Raw genomic sequence first — 27,254 nt, 5'->3', positions numbered from 1 at the left:
GCAAGGGCACCGCCTACGAAGCGAAGATGGAAGCAGCGAACCATGGAGAGCTCAAGATGTTCGTGCGGTCGCGATATTTCTTCCAGCATCACCAGGTTCCTCACCCAACAACACCGCCCATGTCCTCCCCCCGAATGGCCCGGAGGGCGACTTCATGTTCTTGTGGTGGTGGCAGGACTACGACGATGCAACGGCTTGACTTTTCACTGCGCATCCAATCACGATTCATCCGTCTGACTTGCAACTGCCCCCTCACATACCACCATCGGCTTCTCTCATCCGCAGACCGAGCGCCGCGCCCGATCAACCAGAGAGAATATCAACCTTCACCTCCGCATGCGCCCATCGCGAAATACGGTCGCCTAGCGGCCTTCAATGTGGCCAATCTGATATTGCATGGCACATGCCACGATGCGTCTTGCGCGAGGCGACTTTCTTTGCTCAGCCCTGTTCATTCCTCGCTGCCTAGACAACCGCTACCGCATTCTCAACGGCGGCGCCACGGCGCACGCAGGCGTGGCGGTACTATTCCTTATTCCGACTTTTTCAATCCCATCTCAAGTCAGCCTTGGCTACACGGCACTCCGTGCTCCAGTCAGCAGCCAGGGATGAACAGACAAACAACTCTGTTCCTCCACTCCAAGACGCCATCCGATCTCGTCAAGCTCCGTGCTGGCCAGGGGTAGCTCACCTGCGGCCATTATCGAGGGGTCACTTTGCGAACGGGAAACGTTTCACAAAACATTCATCTCTGTGTCATGATTTTTCGGGTCCGGTCACCCTCCAAGACGATTCCGCCCAATCAGATGCCCCTTCGGTGCCGAGTCCCGCCAAGGGAGGGTACGGCAGAATCGGATGATATCATGGAGCTACACGCCGAGAATGCCACGCTACGGGTCTTCATTTGCACCGACTTATCTGATATCGCGACGACTTCTTTGCCGTTCCTAGGCACTTCGTACTCTCACCTACCCTAACAAGACCGGCGCTTGAAGCTTCAGTCCGGCGACCCCACGATGCCCCGGAAATATCATCACGAGCATAAATTCTAGCAGAGCCTCCCAACAGTCCGAGAAGGAAGAGGAAGCGATGACTTCATCGCGAATCCTCCCAAAGCCTCACTACTGCAATGCGCCCTTCTCCCGACCGGTTCCGCCTCGCTCCCGAAAGTCCCAATTCCAAACCTGCGTTGCTCGTGACTGGCCTGGTGCTCTGGCTCGCTTACTCCCCCACTTAATTTGCCGACCGCGCCCAGCTTCTAGGCAGAACCACCAGCCTCCGGATCGGCCAATGTACGCCGGTCCCCGATCTCCACACTGCCGAATGTGGCCGTAGCGTCCCCCGGCACGCGTGACCCGGCACTGCCCGCCAATATTTCGCCCGACGAAGCTTGCGGAGCTTGAGGTCTCTGTCCATCACCATATCCAATATCTGTCAGCCCTTGACATCATCCCGTACGGGCCTCAATTTGAGTTCATCTCTGAGTTGATGAACGCCAAACCAACACCCATCGCATTCAGCATCCGGGTTGATCACATGCTTCTATGGGCTTTCAAAGGGTTGGTCATTTCACGATACTTTCTGAACACGGAAGATGGGTTCTGTTGAGAACATCCTCCTCACCTTCTGCCTAGACATGTGGTGAATTCAAAGAAGGCTTTCTCTGAGAGACTTTTTCGCCTCCACGCAATTTGGAAAGAAATTAAAGATTGATTTACAGATGTCCATCACGACCTTCGGACATCAATTCGACCAACAGTGGAGCCCACCGATGTTCATGCCAAGCCCCGGAATCCACTTTAGAATCCTTCGAGAAGGTTTCCTGTTTCGCCACCCCTGCATCGCCCTGCAACCAACCACAACATCGTCATCCTACAAATTGTCGAAGCCTTGTGGTGTTCCACAATGTTTATCTGGCACTGCAAATCGTTGATCTGTCTTGCACGGCCACCGCTAGCGCCGGTGGATTTACTCATAACACATGACCCTGTTGAGGTTTGTGCCCGACGACTTTTCGGCCGAGCCGCTCATACAATTCCATGGGGGATCACCCGGCTAAGCCACGACAAAAGAGCCAAAATCCACAAGCACTTTGGTTCTTTTGGGAATCTTTCTAGAAGCCTACAAATGTGGACCCGAAATGGAGAGATTATGACGCTATCGGAGAATATCGCGATGTGGCCCCCCGGCTTCAACCCGGAGCTGCAGTCCGCAGTGCCCTTGAATCCTACCAACGCCGATGCTTCCAACAAAAAAAAGAACTCTAAAACGACGAGGCAGACAGAACCACTAACCTCCCCTCGTCCCGCGTAGCCCGTCAAAGTCTTCCACGATGGCCGCATGGTCCATCTTCCAGCTCGGACTCATCGACACCATCCAGTCACCCTCGAGAAGCTTCTCGTCCTCGATACTCCGCCGCGTCTTGTCGTTTGTGGCGCTCCAGATGCTGCGGTAGATACCCTGCGCGGGATAGCTCACGAGACCGAACGTCGCCGCCGTGCTCTTGGTGACGAGGCTCACCACACCCTTACCCAACCCCTTGGCAGCGCCCAGAGCTCCTTCTTCCTTCTTGCCTGTGTAGGTGTGCACAAAGATGTCCGTGAGACCGCCCTTCATATCGTGACAGAATGTCTTGCCGGCGACGGAAACACCGCTGCGGAACCCTTCTACCGCGTCGTGCTTCTTGACCTGGTCACCGTACAGATTCGGTACCGCTCTGAGACCCTCCGTGACTGCCAAGGGGATATCTACAAGCAGGCCTTTGGTGGCGTTGCCTGCAAGCTTCCCGACGCCATTTGCGGCGGCGACTGCCATGGCCCCTGGTTTGCTCGAGGAATCCTCTCCCCGGGAAGACACCGGACGACTAGTCGGTTTCGCATCACCGCCTTCAGGAACTCCCACCCCAGGAAGGGGAAGCATGGCGAAAGCCGGTGCTTGGCTGTGTCTCCGGATACTCTCAGCTTGCGCCTCGACCTTGTCTCCGGACTCGCTGCCCCGCTTGTACTCTTCGAAGGGTTTGACAATGATGTCAGCTGTCGCACCGGCCATCTTGACGATTGTCGAGATGGACGCGGCCGACAGCGCAGTTAGGGGGTCCCATCTCTGGTTCTCGATGTTCGTCGGCTTCGAGCGGTATCTGGTCTTGATGTCAACATCAATCCTCGACAAGCGAGACTGACGGGTGCTTACGACTTGAGCTGCTTCCTCTCCACCTTGCCGTTCTTGACCAATATCGACGCGACCGGCCTGCACATCTTGACCTGCTTCTTGCCTCGCCCGTACACCAGAGCCGCTGGTTGATCAGGGAAGAAGTCGCATCCCATCTTCGACTCGGGCAGGTTTGCGTGGAAGGAGTCGACCGCCGCCTGGACCCCGTCCTCCTTCCGCATAGACTCGGCCAGTTGTTTCGCTGCTGTGACTGCTTCTGGCGAGAGGCAGTATTGGATGGCGTGGATCAACTTCTGCGAGGTCAGGGAACGATACGGGATCGGAGCTGGGCCGGCGCCTGCTTCTGCTACAACTGCGCCCCAGAAGGGTTGGCTATGGTATCATTAGTGAATCGTGTCACCACGAACGCGGGTGGGATCAGCTTACTCTCCAAAGAAGGGGACGATGGTCGTGGGTGTTCCATAACGCAGCCCGCACGCCGTCGTACCGGCACCGCCATGATGTATTACGGCAGCAACTTGTTGAAACAGCCACTCATGGGGACAATCGCCTACGTAGAACACATCCGAAGATTCTTCTCCCGTCAAGTTGCTCCACCCCCGCGAGATGATGGCTCTGACGCCGGTGGCCTTGATGGCGCTGAGGACCATGGTCATGAGTCCCTCGATACCACCGACGACGATGCTGCCGAAGCCGACGTAAATTGGAGGAGGACCGTCCGCAAGGAACTTTTCGAGGTCGGGTGGTGGCGTGTACGGTGCTGGATCTCGGAAAAAGAAGCCGCTGACATCTGGGAACTGTCAGAGAGGGCTCAAGGATATGGGGAGATGGCGACGAACCTATGTGCGGACCCCAATCGCTCGGCTTCGGGACGAGAGATGGCGACCAGCAATATGTGAAGGGAACTTGCAGGACCTCGAGCAGCCGGTGTCCCTCAGTATTTGGGACAGTCTCAAGACCCAACGACGCAACTCTCCAAGAATTCACCAAATCTCCCAGACTATACCTCGTTAGCAACACGCCTCGGTCCCAAGAGATCGGCTATCCTTACCCCTGCCACGTCAGAAACTCCACGGCGGCATACGACGCGAAGTTGGTCGTCTTCTTATCCGCCTTCGAATACCCGACATTCGCCAGCGGGTGCGGGAACGCCTTGGTACTGCTCCACGGCATCGTGAACATCAAATGCACCGGGATCCCGAGCGCCTGGGCACAGTGTACATGCGCGAAGCTGGGCGGGTTCGCGATGATGGCGTCGGCGACGAAGGGGACATTGGTCAGCGGGTCCGGGTGGACGCAGGAGCGCCAGAAGCCATCTAGCATCTCGACGTACATGTCGCGCTTGCGCTGGATGATGCCGGCGCGGATCTGGGATATTTTCGGGATTAAGGAGGGCGATTCCACCATGTAGCTCATCAGATCCGCCGGGTCGCCTCCAACAGGAAAGAATTCGAGTTTCGGAGAGGAAGAGAGGACGAAGTCGGAGAATTGGGGGTGCGTTGCGATGCGGACGCGGTGGCCGCATTTCAGGAGGGCGGCGGCGAGGGCGAGGAAGGGCTGGACGTCGCCGCGGGAGCCGACTACTTGGACCACGATGTTCAGAGGCATCGGCCATTGTTTCTTGGGGTCGTATTGCGGTGTGTATTCCGGCGGTGTTTGCGTCGAGCTGGATGGTTCGTCTGCGAGGTCTGCTTGTCAAAGAAGCGTCTTCCAGAGGTTGCAGTTTGGGATGCGGGCTTACATTCGAGATCTAGATCCTCCAGACCCAAGGACGACGCCTTTGAGGTTCTGGAGGAGTCGAAGGTTTCTCTGTCTTGGTTCCCCATGGCGCGAATCACGTGTAAATGCACTGGTAAGGGGTGTTTTCTGCTCGGACGAGAAGGGATGGACTCTCGAAGGAGGGTGGACATGGTCTCTACTTAAGCTACGGTGACATGCCGCAGCAGCCCACATCGGGGGGCCGTTTCGGTTGCCGCCCTGTCCTTGTCATTAGGTGGACCAGTACTTCGTGGCTGGAAGATGTCACATATACGAAATTCGCGCTTAGCTCTTCGTGTGAAGCGTTCGGGTTGCCCGTGGAGTCTCGTAGTCTCGTCGGCTGGACCCTGTTTGTTCTTCCTCCCTCGAGCGGACTGCCCTTTTCGGGCCGTCCGCAATTCTTGTAGGGCAAATTCAGCTCCGGTCGACTTTAAAGATTTTTCAATAAGGCTGATGGCTTTGATTATTCGCCTGTTTCAGGCATCTGAAGACTCTATCTTGAAAATCTCCGTTCAAGACCGCTTGCCCCTATTCGCAAAATCACACCCAAACCGTGCTTATGATATCCCCCGCCGTATCAACGCCAGAAACAAGCCAAAGCTACACCAAAAACCTAGAAGTACAGCAGAAGAAGAGCATAATCTACGCCGTCTGAGACTCTCTATCCGGGAGCTCTTCCAAATCCACCTTATCCCTCCGCGGCACAGTCCTCGTAAGCTTCCTCGAGGCGCAACAATACGCACACCCGTGGACGGCGTTGAGGAGGTACAGTATCATCAGCACGCCCGCGATCCACGCACCGGCCGCGAGTCTCGTCTTCACGCCCCCCGTGATGGCATGCCCGTCTTCCTTCCCGTCGATAACGTTCGAGGACGAGACGCCGCAGAGCGCGGCCCAGAGGACGGCGAGGATGAAGTCCCACACGCACCACACGGCGTGCGTGACGGTCGCGAAGACGTGGTAGGCGCAGGTCAGCACGGTCAGGACGGCCGGGACGAGGGCGAAGATCCAGTTCGTCCGGGAGAGGGGTTTCGAGTCGTCCCAGGAGGCGAGGGAGGCGGCGTAGAGGCCGATTGTGACTATTGCGAGGACGAACTGAAGGATTCGGAGAGAGGCGCGGACTGCGAGGCCGAAGGGCCCTGAGAGATCCCAGTAGTCTCTGATCATTTTTTGTGCGGTTGGCTTTGAGGAGGGAATGTTTGTGGTTTTGGCGGGGAAGTTCGGACTCGGGGGATAGAAAGATTGGAGACTTGAAGATGGATATGGAGGAAGAGGGGAAGCAGACCTCGGGAACGCTTCTAGAAAAGCTTAGGAAGGTCGTTTTTGAACGGAGAGAAGTTCAGGAGAAAGAATCAAGAGAAAAAAAATCTACAATCTGTAGTGTCTGGTTCCGTCCGAGGGCGTGTAAGTCGTCAACAGGGGCCCCCGACTCGCGCACGCCGACCAATCGCTGAATTTGCGTATCGGGTACGAAAAATGCGTACTCGTTCGCGATACCGAGTGATACGCATATGCGCTTCCAACCCCACCGCCCCTGTTTACCACTCCCGCCCTTTTTTCTCTTTCCCCAGTCTTCTTCGATTTCCAAGATATCGGATCGTCGTTTGTAATCTTCTGACTCGTTGTTGTGGGTTGCGGTAGGTGGCTGACGGTGGGCCGTCTTGATGCCATCGGACCGGCGTGGCTTGGCTCTTCTATGGCACTGCCGAAGATGCTTCGCAAGTGCCCACTCGGGATGCACACGACGGTGGAAGGAGATTCGGCATCTCCAGATGCTGGGTGCGAGTTTGATCGGGCGCGTGAACCCATGTCATCACTTAGAGTCGACTACGCTTCCGTTATCAGGCTAACGATCCAGTCCACGCGTCCTGGCGACGGGAGCCTCGGCAGTCCTTCCCAGTTTCCGTCGTCGTTGTCGTCAACATAGCCTCGTGGCAACATATCCACCGGCTTCTTTCATCGGTAGTTTGTAACGAGATTAGGTTGGCGGGCGGCGTGATCATGCCGGGATATGTTGAGCCTCACCATTAAACAAAAGAAGGGGCGTCGGGATGGAATACGAAAATTGCGTATGCAAGAATGGCTTCTTGTATATAAGACGATCGTCGAAACGTCTTTGTGAGCTACATCGGCACAGTCCACGCTCTTTACCTTTCAAGGACATATCCAAAATGGCGCGCACTGCAGTACTCTCGTTCTTCACCTTGTTGTCCGCAGTCAGCGGTGCCTCTGCGCAGCAGTCCTGCAAAACCACTCCCTTGGACGCTGCCTGGCCATCCGACGCCGATTGGTCTGCCCTGAACACCACCATCAACGGCTCTCTGATCAAGACGCGTCCTGTCGCCTCGTCTTGCTACCCCGGCAACCCGTTTGGCATCTCGGAGTCATGCGATGAGGTCAAGGAGGGATGGGAAACTGCTACCTTCCACGCAAAGTTTCCAGAGTCTGTCGACTACCCGGTGTACGCCAACAACTCATGCTTGCCCCCCAATGCGGCCGGGTACTCTGCTTCGAAGGGTTGCGACATTGGTGCCCTCCCGCAGTATGTCGTCAATGCTACGACTGAGGAGCAGGTTGCTGCTGCCATGAGCTGGGCCAGCCAGCGCAATATCCGCATCGTTGTCAAGGGGACGGGACACGATCTGAACGGCCGGTATGTTTCCCTCAGTATTATAAACAAGCAACACTGCTAATAGCAGAATGAACAGATCCTCCGGAGCCTACTCCCTGTCCATCTGGACTCCCAACTTCAATAAGCTCGAATTCCAACCCGAATGGAAGAACCCGGGCGACAACACCACCGAGGTCGCCATGATCGTCGGCAGCGGAAACAACTGGGGTATGGCAACTCGCGGAGCCGCCAAGTACGGCAAGGTTCTGGTCGGCGGGACCGTCGAGTCCGTCGGAACCGGAGGTCAGATCCAAGGAGGCGGCCACGGCCCCCTTTCAAGCACATTCGGCCTTGCGGCGGACCAGATCCTCCAGGCTCGCGTGATCACGACTGAAGGCAAGATTCTCGTGGCCAACGATGCGGAGAACCAAGACCTCCTCTTCGCCGTACGCGGAGGCGGCGGTGGCCAGTACGGCGTCGTCACCGAGTACGTCCTCAAGGCGCACACGCCCCCGGGCAACGTTGTCTCCCTCGGCATCAATCTGTCCACCAACAGAAACGACACCGCGGCCAAAGAAGCTACCTGGCTCAGCTTTGCGGCCCTAATGGCGAGCATCCCTGACTTGATGGACGCGGGTCTCACGGGTTCGGCCCTGTTCAACCGTGAAAGCTTGTCAGACGTGTCTCTCCCGGCCAACACCACGCGCAAGGTCTCGGGTAACCTTGGTTTCTTCGCGTACAATACCACAATCGAGAAGATGACCGCCCTCCTGGAACCCGTCAAGGCTCGCATGATCGCCGCGGGTGGGGGCAACAGTACCGTCTCGGCCACTTTTGGCACGCCCGGGGAGAACCCTGATTTCTCCAGCTTCTTCGAGTCCGTCAATTCGGCCCCCAGCATCGCGGGACAGTACAGCCTCATGAGCAGCCGTCTGTTGGGCCGCAAGCACCTGTCCGAGATTCCCGTCACGACCCTGGCCTCCTACCTCAAGAGAGCCCTGGCAGCTCAGGACCCGACTGGCGGCGGCATGATGGTCATCGGTCTTCAGGGCGGTCCCGGTCCCCGGAGTGTGCCGGAGAAGATGCGCGGCGCCGTGAACCCGGTGTGGCGGTCGACGTACATCCACATGATGAGCTACGGCGCGTCGCTCGACACCACCGTCGCGCCCAAGGAGGCTCTTGCCAGCGCTGCCAAGTGGCTGGAGGAGGTCAAGGAGCCTGTCTGGCGTGAGTGGGCGCCTGGTTCTGGGTCGTACATGAACGAGGCCAACGCGTTCAACAGCCAGTTCAAGGAGGACTTCTATGGCGAGAGCTATGACAAGCTCCTCGAGGTCAAGCGCAAGTATGATCCCACAGAGAGTCTGTTTGTCTTGGCTGGTGTTGGAAGTGACGCGTGGGACTACGACCTCAACAGCGGCAAGCTTTGCAAGACGGCTTGAATTGCGGTCGAGGAAGCAGTCGATCGAATTCCTTTCGTGTACATATAGAATCGCTCCATGTATTGATAATCAGCTCCAGCTCGTCGTCCGTATCGTTATGCTTCGTGCCTTTGTTCGTCGTCATTACCAGGTAGACTATTGTCCCTTCGCTTGTGATCATCCCGTCGTCTTGACGTTGAGTCTTTGTCGTGCCGCTCGTGTTCCCGCCGATGGCCCCTATCCTCCCGACTCCTGTCTCGCCGGCGACTTCTCTCCTCCCCTTTTCTGTCTTCACGATGATCGCTTCTCCTCTCCGTCCGTCGACGGTCATCATCGCGGTGTCGATCGCTGTCTCGTCTGCGGTGGCCTCGCTCACCATCTTTTCTGTCCCGACGTTCCCTATCATCTCGATTATTGTCTCGGCTGTGACGATCCGACTCCTTCCTCTGGTCTCTTCGTCTTTCGTGCCTCTCTTTGCGCTTCTCTTCTTTGCGCAGCTGCTCCAGGTCTTTCTGTCGTTCTGCCTCAAGCTTTTGTCTCTCTTTTTTGACCTCCCGAACTCTGGCCGCGCCACTTTTCATCATAGCCAGGGGATCACTTGCGACGATTCTCTCAGCATCTCTCTTTTTACGTCCGGGATCCTCATTTCCCCATACGTCTTTGCTCGGGGGTTCCAGCTCGGCGGGCTTGTCTCTTGACTCTGACTTGGCATACCACGGACCTACCATGCCGTCCCTGCCCGCAGCATTCGAAAATCGCATGGTGTACTGGTCCTCAAGCTCCTTCTTCTTCTTGGCCGACTCCTTCTCGGCCTCTTCGTTCTTGAGATGGCGGCCCTGCTTCCTCTCCTCGCCAAACAAGTCGATGTGCCCGGCGCGGTCGACAATCGGCGCAGAGCTTGTGGACTTGCGCAGCGTGTCGTTGGCGGCCTGCACTACATCAGAGCGCTCCTTGGCGACGCGGAGCTCAAATTCAGTGTCGTCCTCGCCGGCGCGCTTGCGCTTCTTCCGCTCCCTGCCGAGGCCGGCATCGCGATCCCGAGCCCTGGGCTCCGCGTCTGCGACTTCAGGTGGAGGCAAAGGCGGGGGCTCCTCGCCGCGTAGGATGGCTAGCCGACGTTCAGCGTCCACATCCTGCATGCGCTGCTCTTCGGCCTCCTCCTTGGCCTTTGCGGCGGCCTCATCGCGACGGACGCGGGCGATGTTGTCTGCATTGTAGACGTTCCAAGACTTCTTGCCCAGCAGATGACTGATGAGGCGTCAGCTTGTGTTCTGGGCGCGAGATGAGTTTGACTTACAGAGGCATTTTTCTCGGTATAATTAGTTCAGTAATCAGTAAGATTACATACCGGACTGAAGATGGTTTGGAAAAGTCCGGCGCCTTCTGGTGACATCCAAGTCGTTGTGCAAATGGGATTTCGAAGGTACGTATCCGTACTCCCATGGTAGGTTAGCGCGGTTGGCGGCATTAGTCAGGCAGTCCCTGAGTGCTGTCGGGTGGTGGGGTTATTCAGCTGCAGCTGCCCTGTGACGGGGCGGGAGTGTGCACTTGCCGCCCCACTCAAGCTTCGTCTGAGGTGGTCGACGCCGGGGCAGCTGAAGACGATGGCTGTGCCATGCGCGTTCCATCTGTTCCAGTCTGCTGAGGATACGTTCCACCTGGTAAGGCACCTTGCCTTCAGGTACAGCAGAGAGAACACGCAGCAAACAAACAGAAAGTCAAGTTATTCGGCTTCAGCATAAGGCATGCAGCACAAAAGCAGAGATAACACGTGGCGGCATACCGCCCTGTTGGACACAGTTGCTGTTAGCTGTTGCCTAAGGTACCTTACCTTCGGACCTTTTGAGCCCGATTTCCACGCCGATAAACAATAGAAACGTAGCAGTAGCCACTGTCTACTGTGATAAATGGATGAGAGAACCTTGAACTTGAATACCTACCTTAGTCATAATATGACTTAGATGATGTGGACCTCAATGGTTAAGCTGAGGCTTAAGGAGAGCTGGATCTGGCTGTAATTAATGTAGCAATAGATCATCTGTTTCTTGCAACTACTTCTGAACCTCTTGCCACCTCTATTCCTATCCTTGTTGCCGTAAGTTCTAGTACTGCTCCTGTTATCCGTTGTTACTGCCCAAGTATTCGACCAGGAATACTGAAGCAATACCCCGTGGCAGCGACCCCTCCAAAGAATCCCGTCTCCATAATTTCTCCAACGCCCTCCACTGCGTACCTACCTCAGGGCAGGTGGTCGGATACAAACCACTCCGCTCCTTCCAAACCTCCCACCTTCCCCCACCGACCTCCCGCCGCCCGCCGCTCCTTCCCTCGACGAAATATAACCTTAGACGGCGATAGATAGATACCTGCAAATCTCACGAACCCCGAACTCGAACCCGACACCGATCAAGATACCGCGACCATGGCTTTCGTCCCCAAGAAAGCCGACGCAGAGCTAATCTACGCCAATGTGTGAGTGCTGCCCACCCGCCAACTATCGATACCCTGCTCATGCTAAGCCTCTACCAGAGTCGGAGTGAGCCTCAGAGACTTCGCTCCCCGTAAGGAAGTCGGCGACTGCGACGTCGTCCTTCGCGTACAAGACCCGATTAGAAGACAAGTCTCCGAATACGTCGTCCGAGCCCGGCCCCGACCCGACATTGAATCCGGCGGCATCTGCCTTTCGGGCCACCAGAGATCATGGCTGAAGATCGCTCTCACCGACCGCTTCGATGCCGAACCTTTCGATGCTGCCCAGCGGGGCACACCACCACTGCTGGCCATGGACCTTGAGTTGTCTTGGGCTTCGGCCAAAATCGACCCCAGCTATTCCTTCCACTACCAACGAATCCAAAACTTGGTCTACCAAAACTTCAATACCTTCATTGTTGCTCCTGGCCAGCCCTTCCTCGCAGACATCGAGTCTCGCAAGATTATGATGACTGTCAAGTCCGTCACTCTGCCTCCTCGAGGGAAAGGAGAGGCGCCCGTTACCACCAGCGACCCTAGAGCTCGCGGTTTCATCACCCCGGACACCATGTTGAGCCTTTTCAAGGACTCTAACTCCCCTATGAAGCTCGAAGTCGCCGATCACCAGCAGCACTCCGAACCTATCATTTCCCCCGACTTCAAGTTCGAGGATATGGGTATCGGTGGTTTGCACGACGAGTTCTCTACCATTTTCCGCAGAGCCTTTGCCTCGCGTGTGTTTCCCCCAGCTCTGGTCCAGAAGCTTGGCATTCAGCACGTCAAGGGTATCCTGCTCTATGGTCCCCCGGGAACGGGAAAGACGCTCATTGCGAGACAAATCGGCAAGATGCTTAACGCACGTGAGCCCAAGATTATCAACGGTCCTGAGGTTCTCAACAAATTCGGTATGTTCTACGTCGGTTGACTAACACAAGCGCGATGCTGACTTTGCACAGTCGGTCAATCCGAAGAGAACATCCGAAAGATGTTCGCAGACGCCGAGAAGGAGTACAAGGAAAAGGGCGACCAGAGTGGCCTGCACATTATCATTTTCGACGAGTTGGACGCTGTTTGCAAGCAGAGAGGTTCTGGTGCCGGAGGCGGCACTGGTGTCGGCGACAGTGTTGTTAACCAGCTTCTTACCAAGTTGGATGGTGTGGACCAGCTCAACAATATCCTCCTCATCGGTATGACCAACCGTAAGGACATGATCGATGAGGCTCTCTTGCGTCCGGGACGTCTGGAGGTTCAGCTGGAGATCAGCCTGCCGAACGAGGAGGGACGCAAGGAGATCTTCATGATTCACACTGCCAAGATGCGCGACAACAACATTATGGACAACAACGTGAACATCGACGCTCTTGCAGCCCAGACAAAGAACTACTCAGGTGCTGAGATTTCTGGTGTCGTAAAGGCCGCGACGTCATTCGCCTTCAACCGTCATACCGAAGTTGGTAACAGCGCCAAGATGAAGTCGGACGTCTCGGCGATGAAGATAACGATGGGAGACTTCGAGAACGCGCTCACCGAAGTCAAGCCTGCCTACGGTGTTTCCGAGGATGAACTGTCCAGTGCCTTGGGAATGGGCATGTTGCAGTTTAACGAGAATATTCCCGCAATTATCCGCACGATCAAGGGCTATATCGACACCGTCAATGAGTCCGACGTTCTTACCAGGATACCTGTTCTTCTCCACGGACCCCCCGAATCAGGAAAGACTGCTCTGGCTGCCCACACGGCCTCCATGTCCGACTTCCCCTTCGTCAAGCTGGTTTCTCCCCAGCATTTGACCGCTTTCCGCGACGAATTCGGCAAGAAGGACTACCTCACCAAGGTCTTCACCGATGCGTACAAGTCAGAGAAGAGTATTGTCATTCTCGACAACTTCGAGCAGTTGATCGAGTGGAACCCCATAGGACCTCGTTTTTCCAACTCTCTCCTCGACAGAATCATCTCCTTGATCCAGACTCAGCCGCCCAAGGGCCGTCGTATCCTCGTCATGGTCACAACTTCGGAGCGCTTCGTTCTCGGCAACCTCGGCGTTCTCAAGCACTTCCGTCGCCAGGTGCCGGTGCCCGCCATCTCTGACGTCCGAGAGCTCGCGCAAGTGCTGGGTCAAACCGGCATGTTCAGACAGGGCGACATTCAACAAGTTGTCAACTCACTTCGCAACGACACTCGGTCAGACAAGGTTGGTCTCGGTATCAAGACAATTCTGGAGTCAATCGAGGAGTCAAAGATCGAGGCCGCCTCGGAGGGCGGTAACATGTTGGACAGTTTCGCCGCAAAACTGGCAACAGCGATCTCGTCCAATGCTCTGGATTCTCAATGAGGGGATTCCTCTCCTTAGTATACATGCAAAGTATACATGTAGAGTAGAAACAAATGAAAGAAAGGGCGGCAAAGAACCCTGTGTTTTCGATTATATAATATCAGTACTGGTGGTGTCACATTGCAGGAGTAGACCGTTTCACCACTCATTCTATGATCGTCTTGACTCTTCTCCAACTGACCCCTTGACCACGTCCATAAGTTTTAGTCGGGAATGACACTATATTCTTCAGACTATCTGGCGTATCAAAACAGTGCAGTTCCCATGCCCCTCTCGCCAAGAACCAGGATAATTATCCATGGTTATTCGATAGAACTAGAGTCCGGTTTGTTCCGAATTCATGTCAATAACGGAGGGAGTAGTGGTGGTGATATCTGGCTACTTCGAACCACCGTCGATTTCAATTTTAGCCCACTCGTTGTCCAGATTAACTTGCGTCTCTTGCGTGATTTGATTCGAATCCATATCAATGACGAAAAGTTTAACGACGTGAACCATATTCGTATGTTTCCCATCTAAGGTTATGAAAGTCACGTTGGCGTCCAGATAAAGCTGCCCAACTTGCTCTCTTTCCTTCAAATTATCCCTGTGAGTTGAGGAGTAAGCCACGAGTATGTAGAATATAGAAACGGGACTGGCTTACAGAAGCAAGATCTTTGTTATATCCTTTTTCGAAGTGTCCAAAAGCTCATTGACGGCGGTAATGATGATCTTCTGTATGTCTTTGCGGCCAACATATTCCGACGCGGCCATGGTCGTGGTCGAAATCATTAGATCAACATTCCGATCGCGATCGGCTCTAGGAACTTCTAGCCATATAAATTTGGATTCCTCTTGCTCGTTGCTGTGAGACATATTGGCGTCAATTGGATCTCGACTCGTGGGTACTGGTGCTGGAATCACAAAGGTCGCGTGTGAGGGTTGTTGCTTCAGATCTGCCCGTCAGAATATCTGCGCAACTGCATCATTTTTATGGTCGAATGGCATAAGAGTTGATCATGAACATTACCTCTGTTCAAGCCCGACAAAGAAATGTTCAGAAGTTTTCTCCGATTCGTCCTGAATACATCGTGGAGCAAAGCTTACCTCACGTCCTTACTGGACCTCACGTCACTTGCCCACCTCGGTCCCTCTTATTTTGCTGAGCCAGGCTGTAGAACTACGACGACGACTTTTGCGCAAACGAATCATGTTGGGTATACTTCCGATTCAGTACAGCACTACAACGAGTTTTGTTCTCAAACATGGGCGTCGGGAGAAAAAGAAATCCGCGGCAATGGCCCCTGTCCATGGACCAACACGTCACCGCTGTGGCCCATCGGCTACCATGCAACAAACAACTTCACCGGAGCGAGTTCCACTGCGGTGAAGAAACGTGGTAACCAGCTTGAAAGTGGTAAGAGAAGACTATTGATCTGAAACACAGTGATGTTTGTTGGTGTCGTGGGCAGTGCACTGCCTTCACCCTCCTCTCTTGTATGTATGCAACCAAGTTAGAATCCCAGTCAGCTACTGCACGACATTCTCCAGACTCAATTCCAAGCTGTGTCGATGGGAGAAGGACTCACAGAGATTCAGGCCGAGAGTACACCATATGAGGTTGATGCTTTAGGAGTGACAGAGGTTATCGTCTTTGGTCCCTCCCTGAAGTCTGTGGGATACGTGTACGGTGTAGCCTTCTAGATCCCCCTTCAACGCCAGTCAGGGCTCAAGTAGACATTGAAATCTTCCTCAAAATCGACCTCGAAGTCGACGACGCAAGTATTTTTGAGATACTGCTTGAGAGAATTTGTCTTGCCTTTCACTTAGGTGTTTTGCTAGGTAACTCAAGTCTCAAGCAGGGCCTCACCACCTCGGCACATAGGCAGCGCCATTGCGTTCCGAATGAATCAATTTGTCTCGTCTGAACTGATTTTAATTACAATTGAAACTGGAATCTTTGCTCATCATAATGCTGCGGTGCTCCCCCGTCCTCGAGAAATACAAGAACAAAAGAAAGAGGAGGATCTGTATATGAGCGCACTTAAGAATCCTCGTCTATTCCATCTAAACTTGTAGGCCCACTTGACAACACTTTCGGCAGGGACAGGAGTGATGTCGATGGTCGAAGGGTTCTTCCCAGCGAGTCTTTCTCGCTCTTTTTTCTCGTCGTCGGCGTCGAACCTTCTGACTTTGGCGGAGTCAAGCGTCCTACTGACCTGGGAGCTGAGACATCCAGGCTTGTACCCTGTAAGTGTCTTGTGAAGCTCTCGATCGCTGTCAACGGCGAAGACGTGCGGATTTCGTCCCTCCTCCATGCACCTTGAGACCGCCTGCTTGTTGTCTTGTTCTTCGTTACATCGACTCGCTTTTCTCTGAGACTTTTGAAGTGATCCAAGCCCTCTGAACTTTCCTCGGATGCCAAGGAGGCACGATTCATTTCAGACTCAGGAGCCTCCTCCAGTTTGACGTCGAAACTCGTCTTCTGCAGCGTTTGTCCGGCGGCCTCAATCTCGATGTTTACCGATGCTCCACTGCAGCTCACCAGGCAGTCATAGGAGAACTTCCTGATCTTATTTCCATTCTTGTTGACGCTGCATGGTAACTGCTGGAAAGGAATCGGTGATTGAAACGTGATCGTGCGCATATCTCGGACCACGGGGTCCTTTGCGCGCACAGGGGCGATTACTTCTTCGCAGGTAACCAGCGATAATGACACATCTGGGTAGCTGCATGGTTCCTCGTCTTGGTAAAGTCGATAATACTCCAGTCGCTGTGGGCTCTTCTCCGAAGTTTTCTCACCCTGTAGTAGATTTGAGTCAGTTGAGATCCTTCATCACTCCAAACGGCACGTATGATAATCACCTTTCCAAGAAACCACTCCACCTGGTTATTTACTCTCCACTGAGCCGCGAGTCTGCAGTAGTATTTATCCTCTTGGAAGTCCTTGTCAAGTTCATGAGCATCCGACCATTTGAGCGTACATTTGTTGCCGTAATGAGCCCGTGATATTCTTGTGCCGATCTGCATCCGATTCAAAGTCCTCATGACGACACCTCGGCAAATGGCCGTCCATCTGAGGCTAGTTAGCTTAGGCTCGAAAGAATTGTTATTCCATACACTTACGGCGCAGGCCCGCTGGCCTGAAGAACCTCGCTCTCGTTTTCGAGCATTTCGGACAGCCGTTGATATAAATATCGGCACCTTCCAAAGCCACCAACTAACATGACATACTAGACCACGACGAGAGAGAAAGTCAGTGAATCATTTTTGATGAACTGTTCCATCGGCGGAGTTACTTACCCTCGGTGCTTTCCCTGTGGCTTTTTCCAGGGCGAGAACTTGATCATCAACAAGAGATTCGATTTTGGAGATAATCCCTTCGAAAGCCTGCTTTACTAGGCTCCTGCTCACATGTGAGTTTCGTAATGAGAGATGATAGACACGTGGGACTGTGTAGCTAGTTACTTACCCTTCGATCTTGATCATGGTCTCCTGAGTTCTTTGAATGCATGTTGCAGACAGAGATATCGTCCAGTCCCTTGTTTCTGACACGAACTCTTGCTTGATGCCGTTTTCCCAATTGTCTTGAATCATCTTGTCGATCTCATCTCTTGGAATAAAGTCCCAAAGATCTTTGCTGAGAGCGTTAATTCTTGGTTTCAAGATGTTTTCGAACTCCTCGTCGAGGAAAATAGCACCACATAGTCCCCCTATTCATCAATTCAGTGGACGCTGGACAAGAAATTAGGTTGATCCAGTCTTACCTGTGCCTTCAACGGCTTCGCTGACTGTCAACGGATCGGTTTGTTCGATCACATAACTGATGAGATCCTACACAACAGTCAGACAACGTTATTTGAGTGAGATGACAGCCCACGGACTACTGTGCCTCCTCCGGCATCAACAATCGTGATGGTATCACCGGCCTCCACATCGGTCAGCTGAAGAAACTTTTTGCGGCGTAGCGTACTACCCTACCTGAATATCTGGCCTGTCCTCCAAATCCAAAAGAGTGGCAGTAGCTGCTGCTTCGGGTTCGGTGACGAAAGACAGCTCTGTGTGCCCGCAGTCTCGAGGTTCAAGTATTCCAGCCATACGAACCGCGTCTGCCATTCTATCTCTTGCAGCATCTTTCCATATCGCCGGCACAGAGATGACAACGTGAAAAGGGGTCAATCTAAAGATGGCTTTGCCAAACTCTTTCGTCGCCATCTCCTGCACATGCGCCCAAACGCTGCGCAAGTAGTCCGCCACAACATCAGTCGGAGTTTTACCCAGCTGGGAGAGGAGCGCCCTTGCCTCCTCCAAGTGAGTAGAAGCTTTCAAGTGATCCGGAATATCTTTCGGGTCAAGCAGGAGGAGCTTGAACCACTGCACAGACTCCGCATGAGGACGAACATCGTACCCCCATCTTTGGGTCCCGTCCTCTTGATATTGTATTCGAGACGGAGTCTTTTCACGATCGGAGTTCTGGTATTGGAAACTTGGCCATCGTGTGACTAGGCGGATGTCTCTAGCCTGGATCCGTTTCGACCAAGTCCACGCGACGCCGGTGTAGCTGCAACTTGTTATCGGGAGAGCCATGAGGATGGGGGTTGGTGAGGCCAGACTCACGTTGTGCCGAAGTCTATGCCGAATATGAATTTCTCTCTGGTTCTCAGATCTCGGGAGCTACGTAGCCGATGCGGTGGCGGAGATCCGGGATAAGAATGACGGTCCGGCCCCATCCTTCAGACTTTCGCAGACTCGAGTCGTCTAAAGGCTAGATTTTGTACGCCTGCAAGAAAAGAACCGAGCTTAAAAGCTGTTTTTCAATGTCACGGCCAAGTTTCGTGAGTTTTGCATCTGACGAGAAGAATTTGAATGCTGATTTGAGCCGGCGGAGATGAGTGCATATGATGTTTCCAGCACTAAGACCGGACCAAGGCATTCTTGTACATGCATCTACTTCAAGCCACCCTTCAAGGAGAACCGCAAACGCCTCTGGTCGCCTAGAATTTTACATGCAGTCACAGCTATTCGAGTGTTTTTCGACTTGTCATATGCAACGGGGCTGCCCGAGGCGGATCAGGCCTCAAAACCATCTGCTTACTGGGGTCACAAAGCAGGCTGCGGCTTTCGAATGCAACCTGACTCTCGACGTGTTTTGCAGTGGCAGGAGGTTCAGGTACATGCGAAAACCTCGACCAGATGTGGACGAGCTAAGTCGGCAGTCAAGAACGGGTCGCACAAGTAGCAGTGGCAACACTCGTCCACACCATTTTGATGTCAGCCCCGTGGCCACAGGGCAATCTGAATGGTTCTTGAGCCTGCCCGCGTACATGTCTCATTTGTGGTTCAGTCTGCCTTACAATCTTCGGGACGCCTATCAAACTCTCGAGGCCAGTTGAGGCCGCCGTTCATGTAATGAGAGCTAAGTGCACATACGGTCGGTCGGTCCGTGGCAGGATATCAGTGCAAATGCCTGACGCCTATTTAAAGATTCATGCACCCTTGATGTACGGGCGCTCGCCGTAAAACGCTCGATCAACGTAAAGCCATGGCAGATGAACCAGGTATGATCTTCGTGATGGGGCTTTCTGGAGTCGGAAAGTCCCATTTTGTCAACCTCCTCGACCCCGGCTCAGTAAAGGAAGGTGCAGGACTTCACGCTCGTAAGTCTCAGTGAACGAAGCCTCACTGCAGATAGAATCACGTTTACGGAAGCTAAGATCTTGCCAGAGACCAAAGAATGCCAGATCGTCAAGATGAGAATTCTCACAGAAGCTGTTTGTGTTGTCGACACGCCTGGTTTCAACGACACAATGCGCAGCGACGCGGAAGTTCTGGCAACTATATCGAACTTCCTTGTCGCTCAGCATGCGCTCGGGGTGCCCCTAAAGGGCATTATCTGGCTACACCCGATCGACGAGAGAAGAATGCGCGGCTCCGACGTCGACAGCCTTCTCATGTTTCAGGACCTGTGTGGTCAAGAAGCAATGAAGAACGTGACGCTTTTGACAACCAGATGGGACGTTGTCGAGAACCCGACCAAGGGCTCCAAGAACGAACGAGAGTTGAAGAGAGACTTTTGGAGAGACATGATCTCATACGGTTCTAGAGTCCAACGGTTTGATGGGACCTCCGATATGGCATGTGCCATCATAGAGCGTATTCTCAGGAATCATGAGGTTGTACTGCAGGTCCAGAAGGATATCTTGGCGGAGGGAAAGACTTTGGAGGAAACCAGTGCAGCTCAGCGTATCGTTCCTCGACTGGACGAAAAGCTCCGGGAGAAACGGGAGAGGATTCGTGTTCTCAAGAAGAATGTGGAAGTGGCGGCCTGCGAAGATGACAGACAGGTGCAGAAGAAATGGGAAGAGAAGCTGAATCAAGCCGTGCGGGAAGAAGAGAGGATTCGAGCCAGCCGCAAGAGACTCCGCGCCGACCTTGGGCGAGAGGTAAATGGGAAAATCGAGGCGGAGAAGAAAGGGCGCAAGTGGAAAGACAAGGTGTCCATTTTCGCATCGATTTTGGGGCTGACAATATCTGCGGTGGCTAGTCTCGTCTTGCCTCTTGCTGGTGTATCCATTTGACGGTTCTCAAAATGCTTCGAGGCAAACATGTATATATACCATGGTGTACACATAATGTTGCCCTTTATGATTGGTCTGATTATCAGGATTGAGAGCCTGCTTGAAGTTGAGTTCCTTCGAGGCAGAGCCTGCATAAAATATTGCTCTCTTGCATGTTGGTGACCGCGTGACCGCCCGGCTAAGCCGTAGAAGCAACCCATCTCTCCGATAAAGGTCGCAAACGTCAGCAGGCATGGCCCTTCTACCTTTAGTCGATGGGAAACAGCTCAGCCTGCCTTAACCCAGCTCTGCTGTAATTCAGGTGGACCAACAATTGCAGTTTTTGATTACGACGGATTCGTCTCGATATTTCCATTTCCACAGGAGGCAATCAGCTTTTGGGAGACTCGCCACGCAACCCTGAACATCTACGCTCACCGGTCCAGCTCCAAAGACGCTATTTGATCAACAGTCACGACGAGCATGCCCACGAATAAGCCTACTCTGATCGTCAAGAATCGTTTCAGTCAAGGAAGATTACCCCGTCAAAACACCTATCATGTCTCATTCCCCGGAAAAGCCTCTCGTCAATTCCAGCGAGGAGTATCACAGAATGTACGTCCAATACATACGTGATAAGCGCCACGAGAGAAATTCCAAAGAACATGGACCTTCGAGTAAGGCCAAAGGCGACACCAGTGAACAAGAAGAAGTCAAGAATCTGAGAGAGAAAGTAAAGGAACTAGAAGCAAGGAACGCTGAGTTACAATGCGAACTTCGGACAAAAGAGGAAGAAATGCAAAAACTCATCAACGATCATGATGATGACTTTCAAAGGCTGATGGATGAGCGAGATGAACTTGAGGAAGACCTGATGGACTCGAGATGGACGAGCTACCACCACATCGACGACAACGAGCTCACCGCACGGTTCAAAAATCTGGATTTTATCATAAAACAGACTGCAAAGAATAACTACTGCAGCCCGGAAAAGCTGATGAGAGATGGCGGTAGTGTCGACAGTTTTGCAAATCGGCAGAACAACAAGTTCGCACGCCTGACACTCAACTTTCAGAATTACTTGCATGGGCCGCATAGGGTATTCATCATTCAAGCCTACATTTGGCGCTATCTTGTCGACGTTGTTTTCAATTCGACGCGGGCTATCTGGGCTGGGCACATGTCAAAAGAATTCGAGGCTTTTATCAAGAAGCTGATAGGTAGGACACCCTACATGCTTTTAGGCCTCTGATGCTAGCTGGCTGACATCAAGCAGTTTTTCACAAGACATACGAGATTGAGAGTGATGATTACCATCAGTGGAGAGCACAGTCAGTTGCGTTGATCACTGGTATTGGCCGAGACCGGTCAGGTTACGAAGATTCTATCAGTTTACTGGGAAACACGCTATGGAAAGAGTTACATCCTCACCAAAGTAATGACGCCAGACCCGAATCTATGCGAAAAATCGTAGCGATAGCCGCAGAGCTCGACATGGAAATGTCAAAATGTCGGGTATGGTACCAGATCTTCATGGTCGAGGTGAGCGAGACGGTGAACGAGGCTACAGGCGGGCGGCCTGACCTTCCGCGACCCAAACAGAAGCCTACGGTATTCAGCAGGAGCGACATGGAAGAGATTGTGCCGCTAAAGGGACCAAAGTATGTTGACTTGGTAGTATCTCCAGTAGTGTACCGGCGTGGAAACTCCAGCGGGGAAGGGTATGAGAAGGGCGATATCTTGTGGAGGCGGACGGTGCTGTGTGCTCCAGTTTCTAAGATCCAACCTCCGCCTAGGTCAGCATCTCTCCTTGCGCGAGGTGCAAAGCTCATCGGCATTGAATATTAGAGGTAGCTTTACGATTATCTCGCACACTTCATCTGTCTGCTCTAGAATAATACATCCACTTCCAAACTTAGAGGGCGCGACTTCACTTGTAGATATCTTTAAGTTTGAAAAGGAGCGACAGGTATTAGTTGGTGGAATAGTCACATGGAACCAAATATCTCCTCTCGACGAAGCCATGATGATTGGGAAACACGACGTAGAAAGTCACAAATACACATCACAGAGACACTGTGGTTTGATACCCCGCGTTGCTTCAGGTAGAGTCACTTGCTGAAGCCCAGAATACCGGGCCATGACTTTCTCAACTCCCGGATTCCCACGTGGGACGAACCCTTCGATTCGAAAAGCCGTCAAGGTCACCGGCGTTCTCCAGAAATCCATCGTCTGAACAGAACCATCGCGGCCTCAATGGGAAGGTCCCAGCGAGCAAGTCGTCAAGTTCCATCAAGAATGCGCCCTACCCCCCCTTCCCAGACCCGCAACAGCCGCCAGCGTGACCCTCGTGGCAGCGCAAGACACACAAGCGGTGAGCCGTGAACGGCGTGCAACTCGCGGCTATTGATCCTCTCGGGCCAAGAAAAACACAACCTTAATCCATCTTCCCACTTCAAGTCGACTGCAGAAGCGCGCCCCTCTATCGCTCGCCTTTCTGGTACGGCGCATGCAGGTGACTGGCATTCAAAGGTGGAGCGGTTCTGGCGAGCGCACCTGCAATATCTGACCTTGCATATGTGATGCCGGCAATGAGCAGGCCGTTGAGACACTGCGGGCTCACAACCGGCCGGTCAAAGCGCGGATGCTGTTGCTGTCGCTGTCGCTGTCTCTGCCGCTTAAGCGGTCGGTCGATCGGCCGGCCGGTCGGTCGTGGTCTCATTAAACCATCGCCAGACGTCAAGCCGGCCCTGTCTCGAATAGACTCGTCCTCCCTTGACAATATTAAAGCGATCTGCCGGCGGATATAGGTGTGCACCTCACCTCAACCCACTCGACACATTCTAAAATGGTGTCTTGACAGGTCTCGTTTAGAGTTCCTGGCGGGGGACCCGTCAAGTCAATGACAGCTAGAAATCAAGGCACGGCACATACGGATATCTACCCTCAATCAATCCCACGGCGGCAGATTGACGCATCCCATGCTTCGGCTCGCGTGGTCGGTAAAGGCCTCCATTCTGCGTGGCTGTTGCGTGACATCCGCTGTAACGGTGACCAGGGCATGACAAGAACACCCGCCGCACTTTGCTGCCACTGTCGCCATAATGGTGGACCGCTTGACGATATTCCTCTTGATATAAGATCTAGTCTCTAGATGAGCGAGATAAAGAAAGACGGTGTGACAGGCGTCAGCTACCCCGCGACTTATTGACGCCTTGTGTTGCCGGTTTACCCCCCACTGTCGTCGCAGAGGGCGGGTGTTGCGTCTGCTACTACCACTCAGCTGCAGTCTTCCGGTGTGATAATGTCACCTTCTGTAGCGATTGGTAGGTTGTCCTGCTGAAGACATTGGACTGCCGCGCTTGATTTCTTTTCTCTCTCTTTCGCTGATATTGGCCGACGGACGACGGCAGACAGGACATCCCGGCCGCAGATTGAACGTTGCTGGCGAACTGGCCATCAGTGACTTCACGAAGCGTGGACCAACGTTCAACACGTGTGATAACAACCCATTCCAGTTTTGATCGCTCAGTGGAGCGTTCGTCCTGACCGCAATGGTTTAAAAAAACACGTCCCCGGCGCTCCTGCCCTGGCTGCAAGGCCTCGCAGATGAGAAAGAGCCACAGCTCATAGGCGACTGCCAGGGGATATCCAGGGTACCGGGAAGCCGGATTCTCGATGTTATTTAACTCCCAATAACGGAATCCTTGGCAGCTGGCCAGTGCTCCTGAAGGCATCAAATTACAGAGACACGCTTGTGCAAACGGCGGCCCAGAAGACGTCGCTCTGCCGTGTTCATCCCGTGCCCGTCAAACAGTCCAACGGAGGTGTATCCGGGCCCGATGCTCGCCGGAGGATCGTGGTGGGGTGACACTCATGTGCGAGGTGCAGATGTAAAACAGGTTGATGGGCGAGTTCCCAGGGTCGAGAGGTGATATGTGCCAGTTGTATGACTTAAGAGAGTTTCGTTGCTACCTAGTACGATGGTGATGCCAAAAAGTAGACAGCGTGCGGCATGATGGTGCCAGGCGTCCGGAAAGGAGTCTTGGTCAATGCCGACACCATCGAGTGGGGGGCACCCTCGCTGTTTGCTCAAGGCTTCCCTTGCACGGATACATTCGTCTGCGGTCGATTCGGAAGTTCGCGCGGAAAACCCAAGTCTGTTGGTACAGGGCCGATTTCTTGAAGAGACAGGCCACGGATTTCTGGCCTGGTAACGAAGTCCGCAGTGCTGGGCCGCGGAAGACGGGATCTGTGCCGCTTGAGGCTGCCAAGTGATATACCATTACTGCGAGGCAGAGGGGGTATTGAGTGAAGCTGTCCGATATCCTGGTTGGAGGGAGCAACCACTGCGAAGGATCCAGACCGTTGTTGGTCCAAGACGGACGGAAATTCGCAAGCGAGAGTTCGTCTGTTGAAATCCCAACGCCAGTGTGCGTGCGGGAGAACGGTTGTATCTGAACATGGCCATGAGCGATCGGCCGAAACCCAATTCAGCTTCTCCATCCTGTGTGCACAAAGCTTGACTCGCAAGTTCCTCAGCCGAATCCTCTGGAAGACATCCGGGCCACTGGCTCGGTTGCCACAGGACCCAAAACGTCGTGAGCCGTGAGCCCTAGGCTCCATCTTGCTGCCCCGAAGATTTCTTCTCGAAGTTGGGCGTTGGGCATGGAGATCAGCAACGCAAAGCTCCCGCGCGGGTCATCAGCACGGCCAGTCCGAGCTAGTGCGTGCTTCCGTAGATAGTCACGGAGACGAAAATATCACAATGCGCCGCCATTCACCGGAAATGGGGGGTGACATGTTCGGCATGGCGGCGTGATCATCTGACCGGCTGACTGGTTCTCTTCGCGCGGCGCTGTTGGCCCGGAGTTAGTATCTTGCCATTGCTTGCTTTTCCCTATGTTTTGACTACTGTAAGCGGTTGTGGCAGATTCGATACCGGCTTGACACAACATCCGATTATGCCTCTGAAGTATCTCATCGAGCCGGCCGGCGTCTTCCTGGGAATTGCCCACGACATCAAACGCAGCGGTAACGGCCAGAACGACTTGAGGGCGGCGAACCCCAGACCCAAGCTCCCGTCGACATAAGTTGGCCCCGTTGCTATAGCATTGCAGCACAGGGCGGTCAGTGGCCCTCATTTGCACATTTGGGTCGCGCCACAAATCGATAACCCGTGGACAGTGCTAAATTAAGACTTTCGCGGCCAACAAGCTCAATTCTTTTCCGCGGCTTGGACAGCAGTTGATGGCGGGACATAGTTCAGATGGGCGATCAGATGAGATGAGACGAGTGAAATATTTGTCCTTCTTGATTTCCAACAGTGGCCACTCGGGGAATATCAGGTTATCGTGGCAGCGTAGTCTCGAAGTGTCAAGCATCGAGAGCCGCGTCAGTCTTGAATCTTGATAACATGGGCACCGCCACGGTCCACTCTCACGCAGAGTTTGCATGGCGTGAAGCCGGTTGATTGCTTCGCGTCGGTTGGCGGGCGTTTGTGGAGAGTCAAGAAATTCAGACAGCGAACTTCTGTCTTTGCCCAGCTCTTTTGCCTCTCCGCTCCGGTTGACGCGGTTGGGAAGGCTAGATCCCGGGGAAGCTGGAAGGATGACGAGGAGGGAGGGGAGGCCCGGTGAGGGTGACTGAGAAAGGGGCCGCACGCACCAGCCAGAGCGACCTGAAAGAGAGACTCTCGCGTGGGTTCTGGTGGCTGTTGTTATCAATCCCTGCCACAATTTCCGATCCCGGTCTCTAGTCATTAAAAGTGTGATATTAAAGGAATGCTGGCAGACGGGACGCGTTTTTTTGAGAACCGACAGCAATTGTGTTAAACGTGCACCACTCATAGCCCTCAAGCCCTATGCTGTAAATGGCACGCGAACCTTTCGTCGCTATCGACGGGCGAGATCCAAGGTCGGTGGGAGTTGTTAAAGATGCTAAGTGACGAGAAGTCGAGAAAGCCTGCCTGCACTTGTCATTGACCGAAAACCAGGAAAAGGTTTGCTAGGCCCCGTTGCTGCGCGTCTGCGGGGTGTTTCCGTCCCTTCTTTGGGCCTTTCTTTGTGGATGGATGCCACGCGGTTTGGAGGGTAGCAGTCCAAGGTATTTCGTACCTGAGGGGTAGGTAGCTCATCCCTTTTCGTCCTACTGGAGGCGAGGCGGGGTGTTAGAATCGGCCTCGGAGTAAAGGACGAGAGAGCAAATTCGACGAAACCTTCACTTCGTTCTGTCCGGCTTTCGATTCAATCGTGATCTTGTATTCGCCCTCAATCTAGCCCGAACGATCTTGTACGGCGCGAGATCATGTACCATTTCCCGTGCAGCAGAAGAGAATGGGAATGAATTCGCTGATCTCCATGCTCGATTGCCTCATCGAAAGATGGCTCACGCGGCATAGGTGCTAATCATGTCCGGTGCGGTTCTGGCGCCGGAGTTTTTCGCGGACCGTTATATGGGCAACCTGTTGGTGGACGGCAACAATGGGTAGCAAGGTTCCATTGTTCGTGTTCTTTTGTGTCGTTGATGGTGTGGCATAGCATCGAAACATGGTGCAACACGAGGCGGCTTGAGGCAAGGATGCGTTGATTCGACGAGATGACGGCAAGGTAGGGTAGGCGATGTGATGTGAGTGCATCGACTGCAGGACTCACGCCTCCCTTCCTGCTGCCCAGTGGGCACACAACCCTAAGCAGATCCTTGAATGGAGGATTGTTCTGCGGTTCTTCTCTGACATTTCTGTGGAAGCCACTTCAGGTACCCGTGTCCGAACCGTCTGCCATGTTAGTGGCCTGTCAGTTGCAGTCGGTAAAGCGGGCAGCCATCGCGGGCAGGGGCGGATTGTGATGGTGATTGGCCAGGGGACACTTGACGATAGGCTGCAGGTTGCAGAGGACAGACACAGATGCAGATGCAGAGAAACGGTAGGTGACGTGCTGCCACGGCGTGCGACGAGTCTCGAG

At 53.7% G+C, this 27,254-nt stretch overlaps 7 protein-coding genes across 7 annotated transcripts; 3 read left to right on the top strand and 4 right to left on the bottom strand.

The window, feature by feature from the left end:
* Positions 1-2,289: 2,289 nt before the first annotated feature.
* CkaCkLH20_08040 (uncharacterized protein) lies at positions 2,290-4,994 on the bottom strand (the record flags this gene model as incomplete). The annotated part of the gene is made up of 6 exons (XM_038890755.1): positions 2,290-3,136; positions 3,190-3,540; positions 3,595-3,958; positions 4,008-4,168; positions 4,220-4,847; positions 4,910-4,994. The coding sequence occupies 6 exons, from the start codon at positions 4,992-4,994 to the stop codon at positions 2,290-2,292; spliced, it is 2,436 nt and encodes an 811-aa protein (XP_038743938.1).
* Positions 4,995-5,568: 574 nt separating this feature from the next.
* On the bottom strand, positions 5,569-6,093 carry CkaCkLH20_08039 (uncharacterized protein; the record flags this gene model as incomplete). The annotated part of the gene is made up of 1 exon (XM_038890754.1): positions 5,569-6,093. One exon carries the CDS (start codon positions 6,091-6,093, stop codon positions 5,569-5,571), a length of 525 nt encoding a protein of 174 aa, XP_038743937.1.
* Positions 6,094-7,097: 1,004 nt separating this feature from the next.
* Positions 7,098-8,976, top strand: CkaCkLH20_08038 (uncharacterized protein; the record flags this gene model as incomplete). The annotated part of the gene is made up of 2 exons (XM_038890753.1): positions 7,098-7,579; positions 7,635-8,976. 2 exons carry the CDS (start codon positions 7,098-7,100, stop codon positions 8,974-8,976), a joined length of 1,824 nt encoding a protein of 607 aa, XP_038743936.1.
* Positions 8,977-9,071: 95 nt separating this feature from the next.
* CkaCkLH20_08037 (homocitrate synthase) lies at positions 9,072-10,398 on the bottom strand (the record flags this gene model as incomplete). Its single annotated transcript, XM_038890752.1, has 2 exons — positions 9,072-10,203; positions 10,304-10,398. The coding sequence occupies 2 exons, from the start codon at positions 10,396-10,398 to the stop codon at positions 9,072-9,074; spliced, it is 1,227 nt and encodes a 408-aa protein (XP_038743935.1).
* Positions 10,399-11,377: 979 nt separating this feature from the next.
* On the top strand, positions 11,378-13,756 carry CkaCkLH20_08036 (vesicular-fusion protein sec18; the record flags this gene model as incomplete). Its single annotated transcript, XM_038890751.1, has 3 exons — positions 11,378-11,427; positions 11,485-12,329; positions 12,381-13,756. The coding sequence occupies 3 exons, from the start codon at positions 11,378-11,380 to the stop codon at positions 13,754-13,756; spliced, it is 2,271 nt and encodes a 756-aa protein (XP_038743934.1).
* A 378-nt stretch (positions 13,757-14,134) lies between these two features.
* Positions 14,135-18,322, bottom strand: CkaCkLH20_08035 (uncharacterized protein; the record flags this gene model as incomplete). The annotated part of the gene is made up of 10 exons (XM_038890750.1): positions 14,135-14,342; positions 14,400-14,600; positions 15,955-16,538; positions 16,601-16,811; positions 16,862-16,893; positions 17,039-17,141; positions 17,208-17,448; positions 17,503-17,569; positions 17,620-17,664; positions 17,717-18,322. 10 exons carry the CDS (start codon positions 18,320-18,322, stop codon positions 14,135-14,137), a joined length of 2,298 nt encoding a protein of 765 aa, XP_038743933.1.
* Positions 18,323-19,277: 955 nt separating this feature from the next.
* CkaCkLH20_08034 (uncharacterized protein) lies at positions 19,278-25,385 on the top strand (the record flags this gene model as incomplete). Its single annotated transcript, XM_038890749.1, has 5 exons — positions 19,278-19,392; positions 19,460-20,231; positions 21,130-21,512; positions 21,569-21,953; positions 25,214-25,385. The coding sequence occupies 5 exons, from the start codon at positions 19,278-19,280 to the stop codon at positions 25,383-25,385; spliced, it is 1,827 nt and encodes a 608-aa protein (XP_038743932.1).
* Between the last annotated feature and the right edge of the window lie 1,869 nt (positions 25,386-27,254).

This window comes from Colletotrichum karsti, assembly GCF_011947395.1.
Source record: "Colletotrichum karsti strain CkLH20 chromosome Unknown Scaffold26, whole genome shotgun sequence".
NCBI lineage: Eukaryota > Fungi > Ascomycota > Sordariomycetes > Glomerellales > Glomerellaceae > Colletotrichum > Colletotrichum karsti.
Note: the sequence above shows the minus strand (reverse complement) of the source record. Positions and strands in the feature narration are given on the sequence as shown.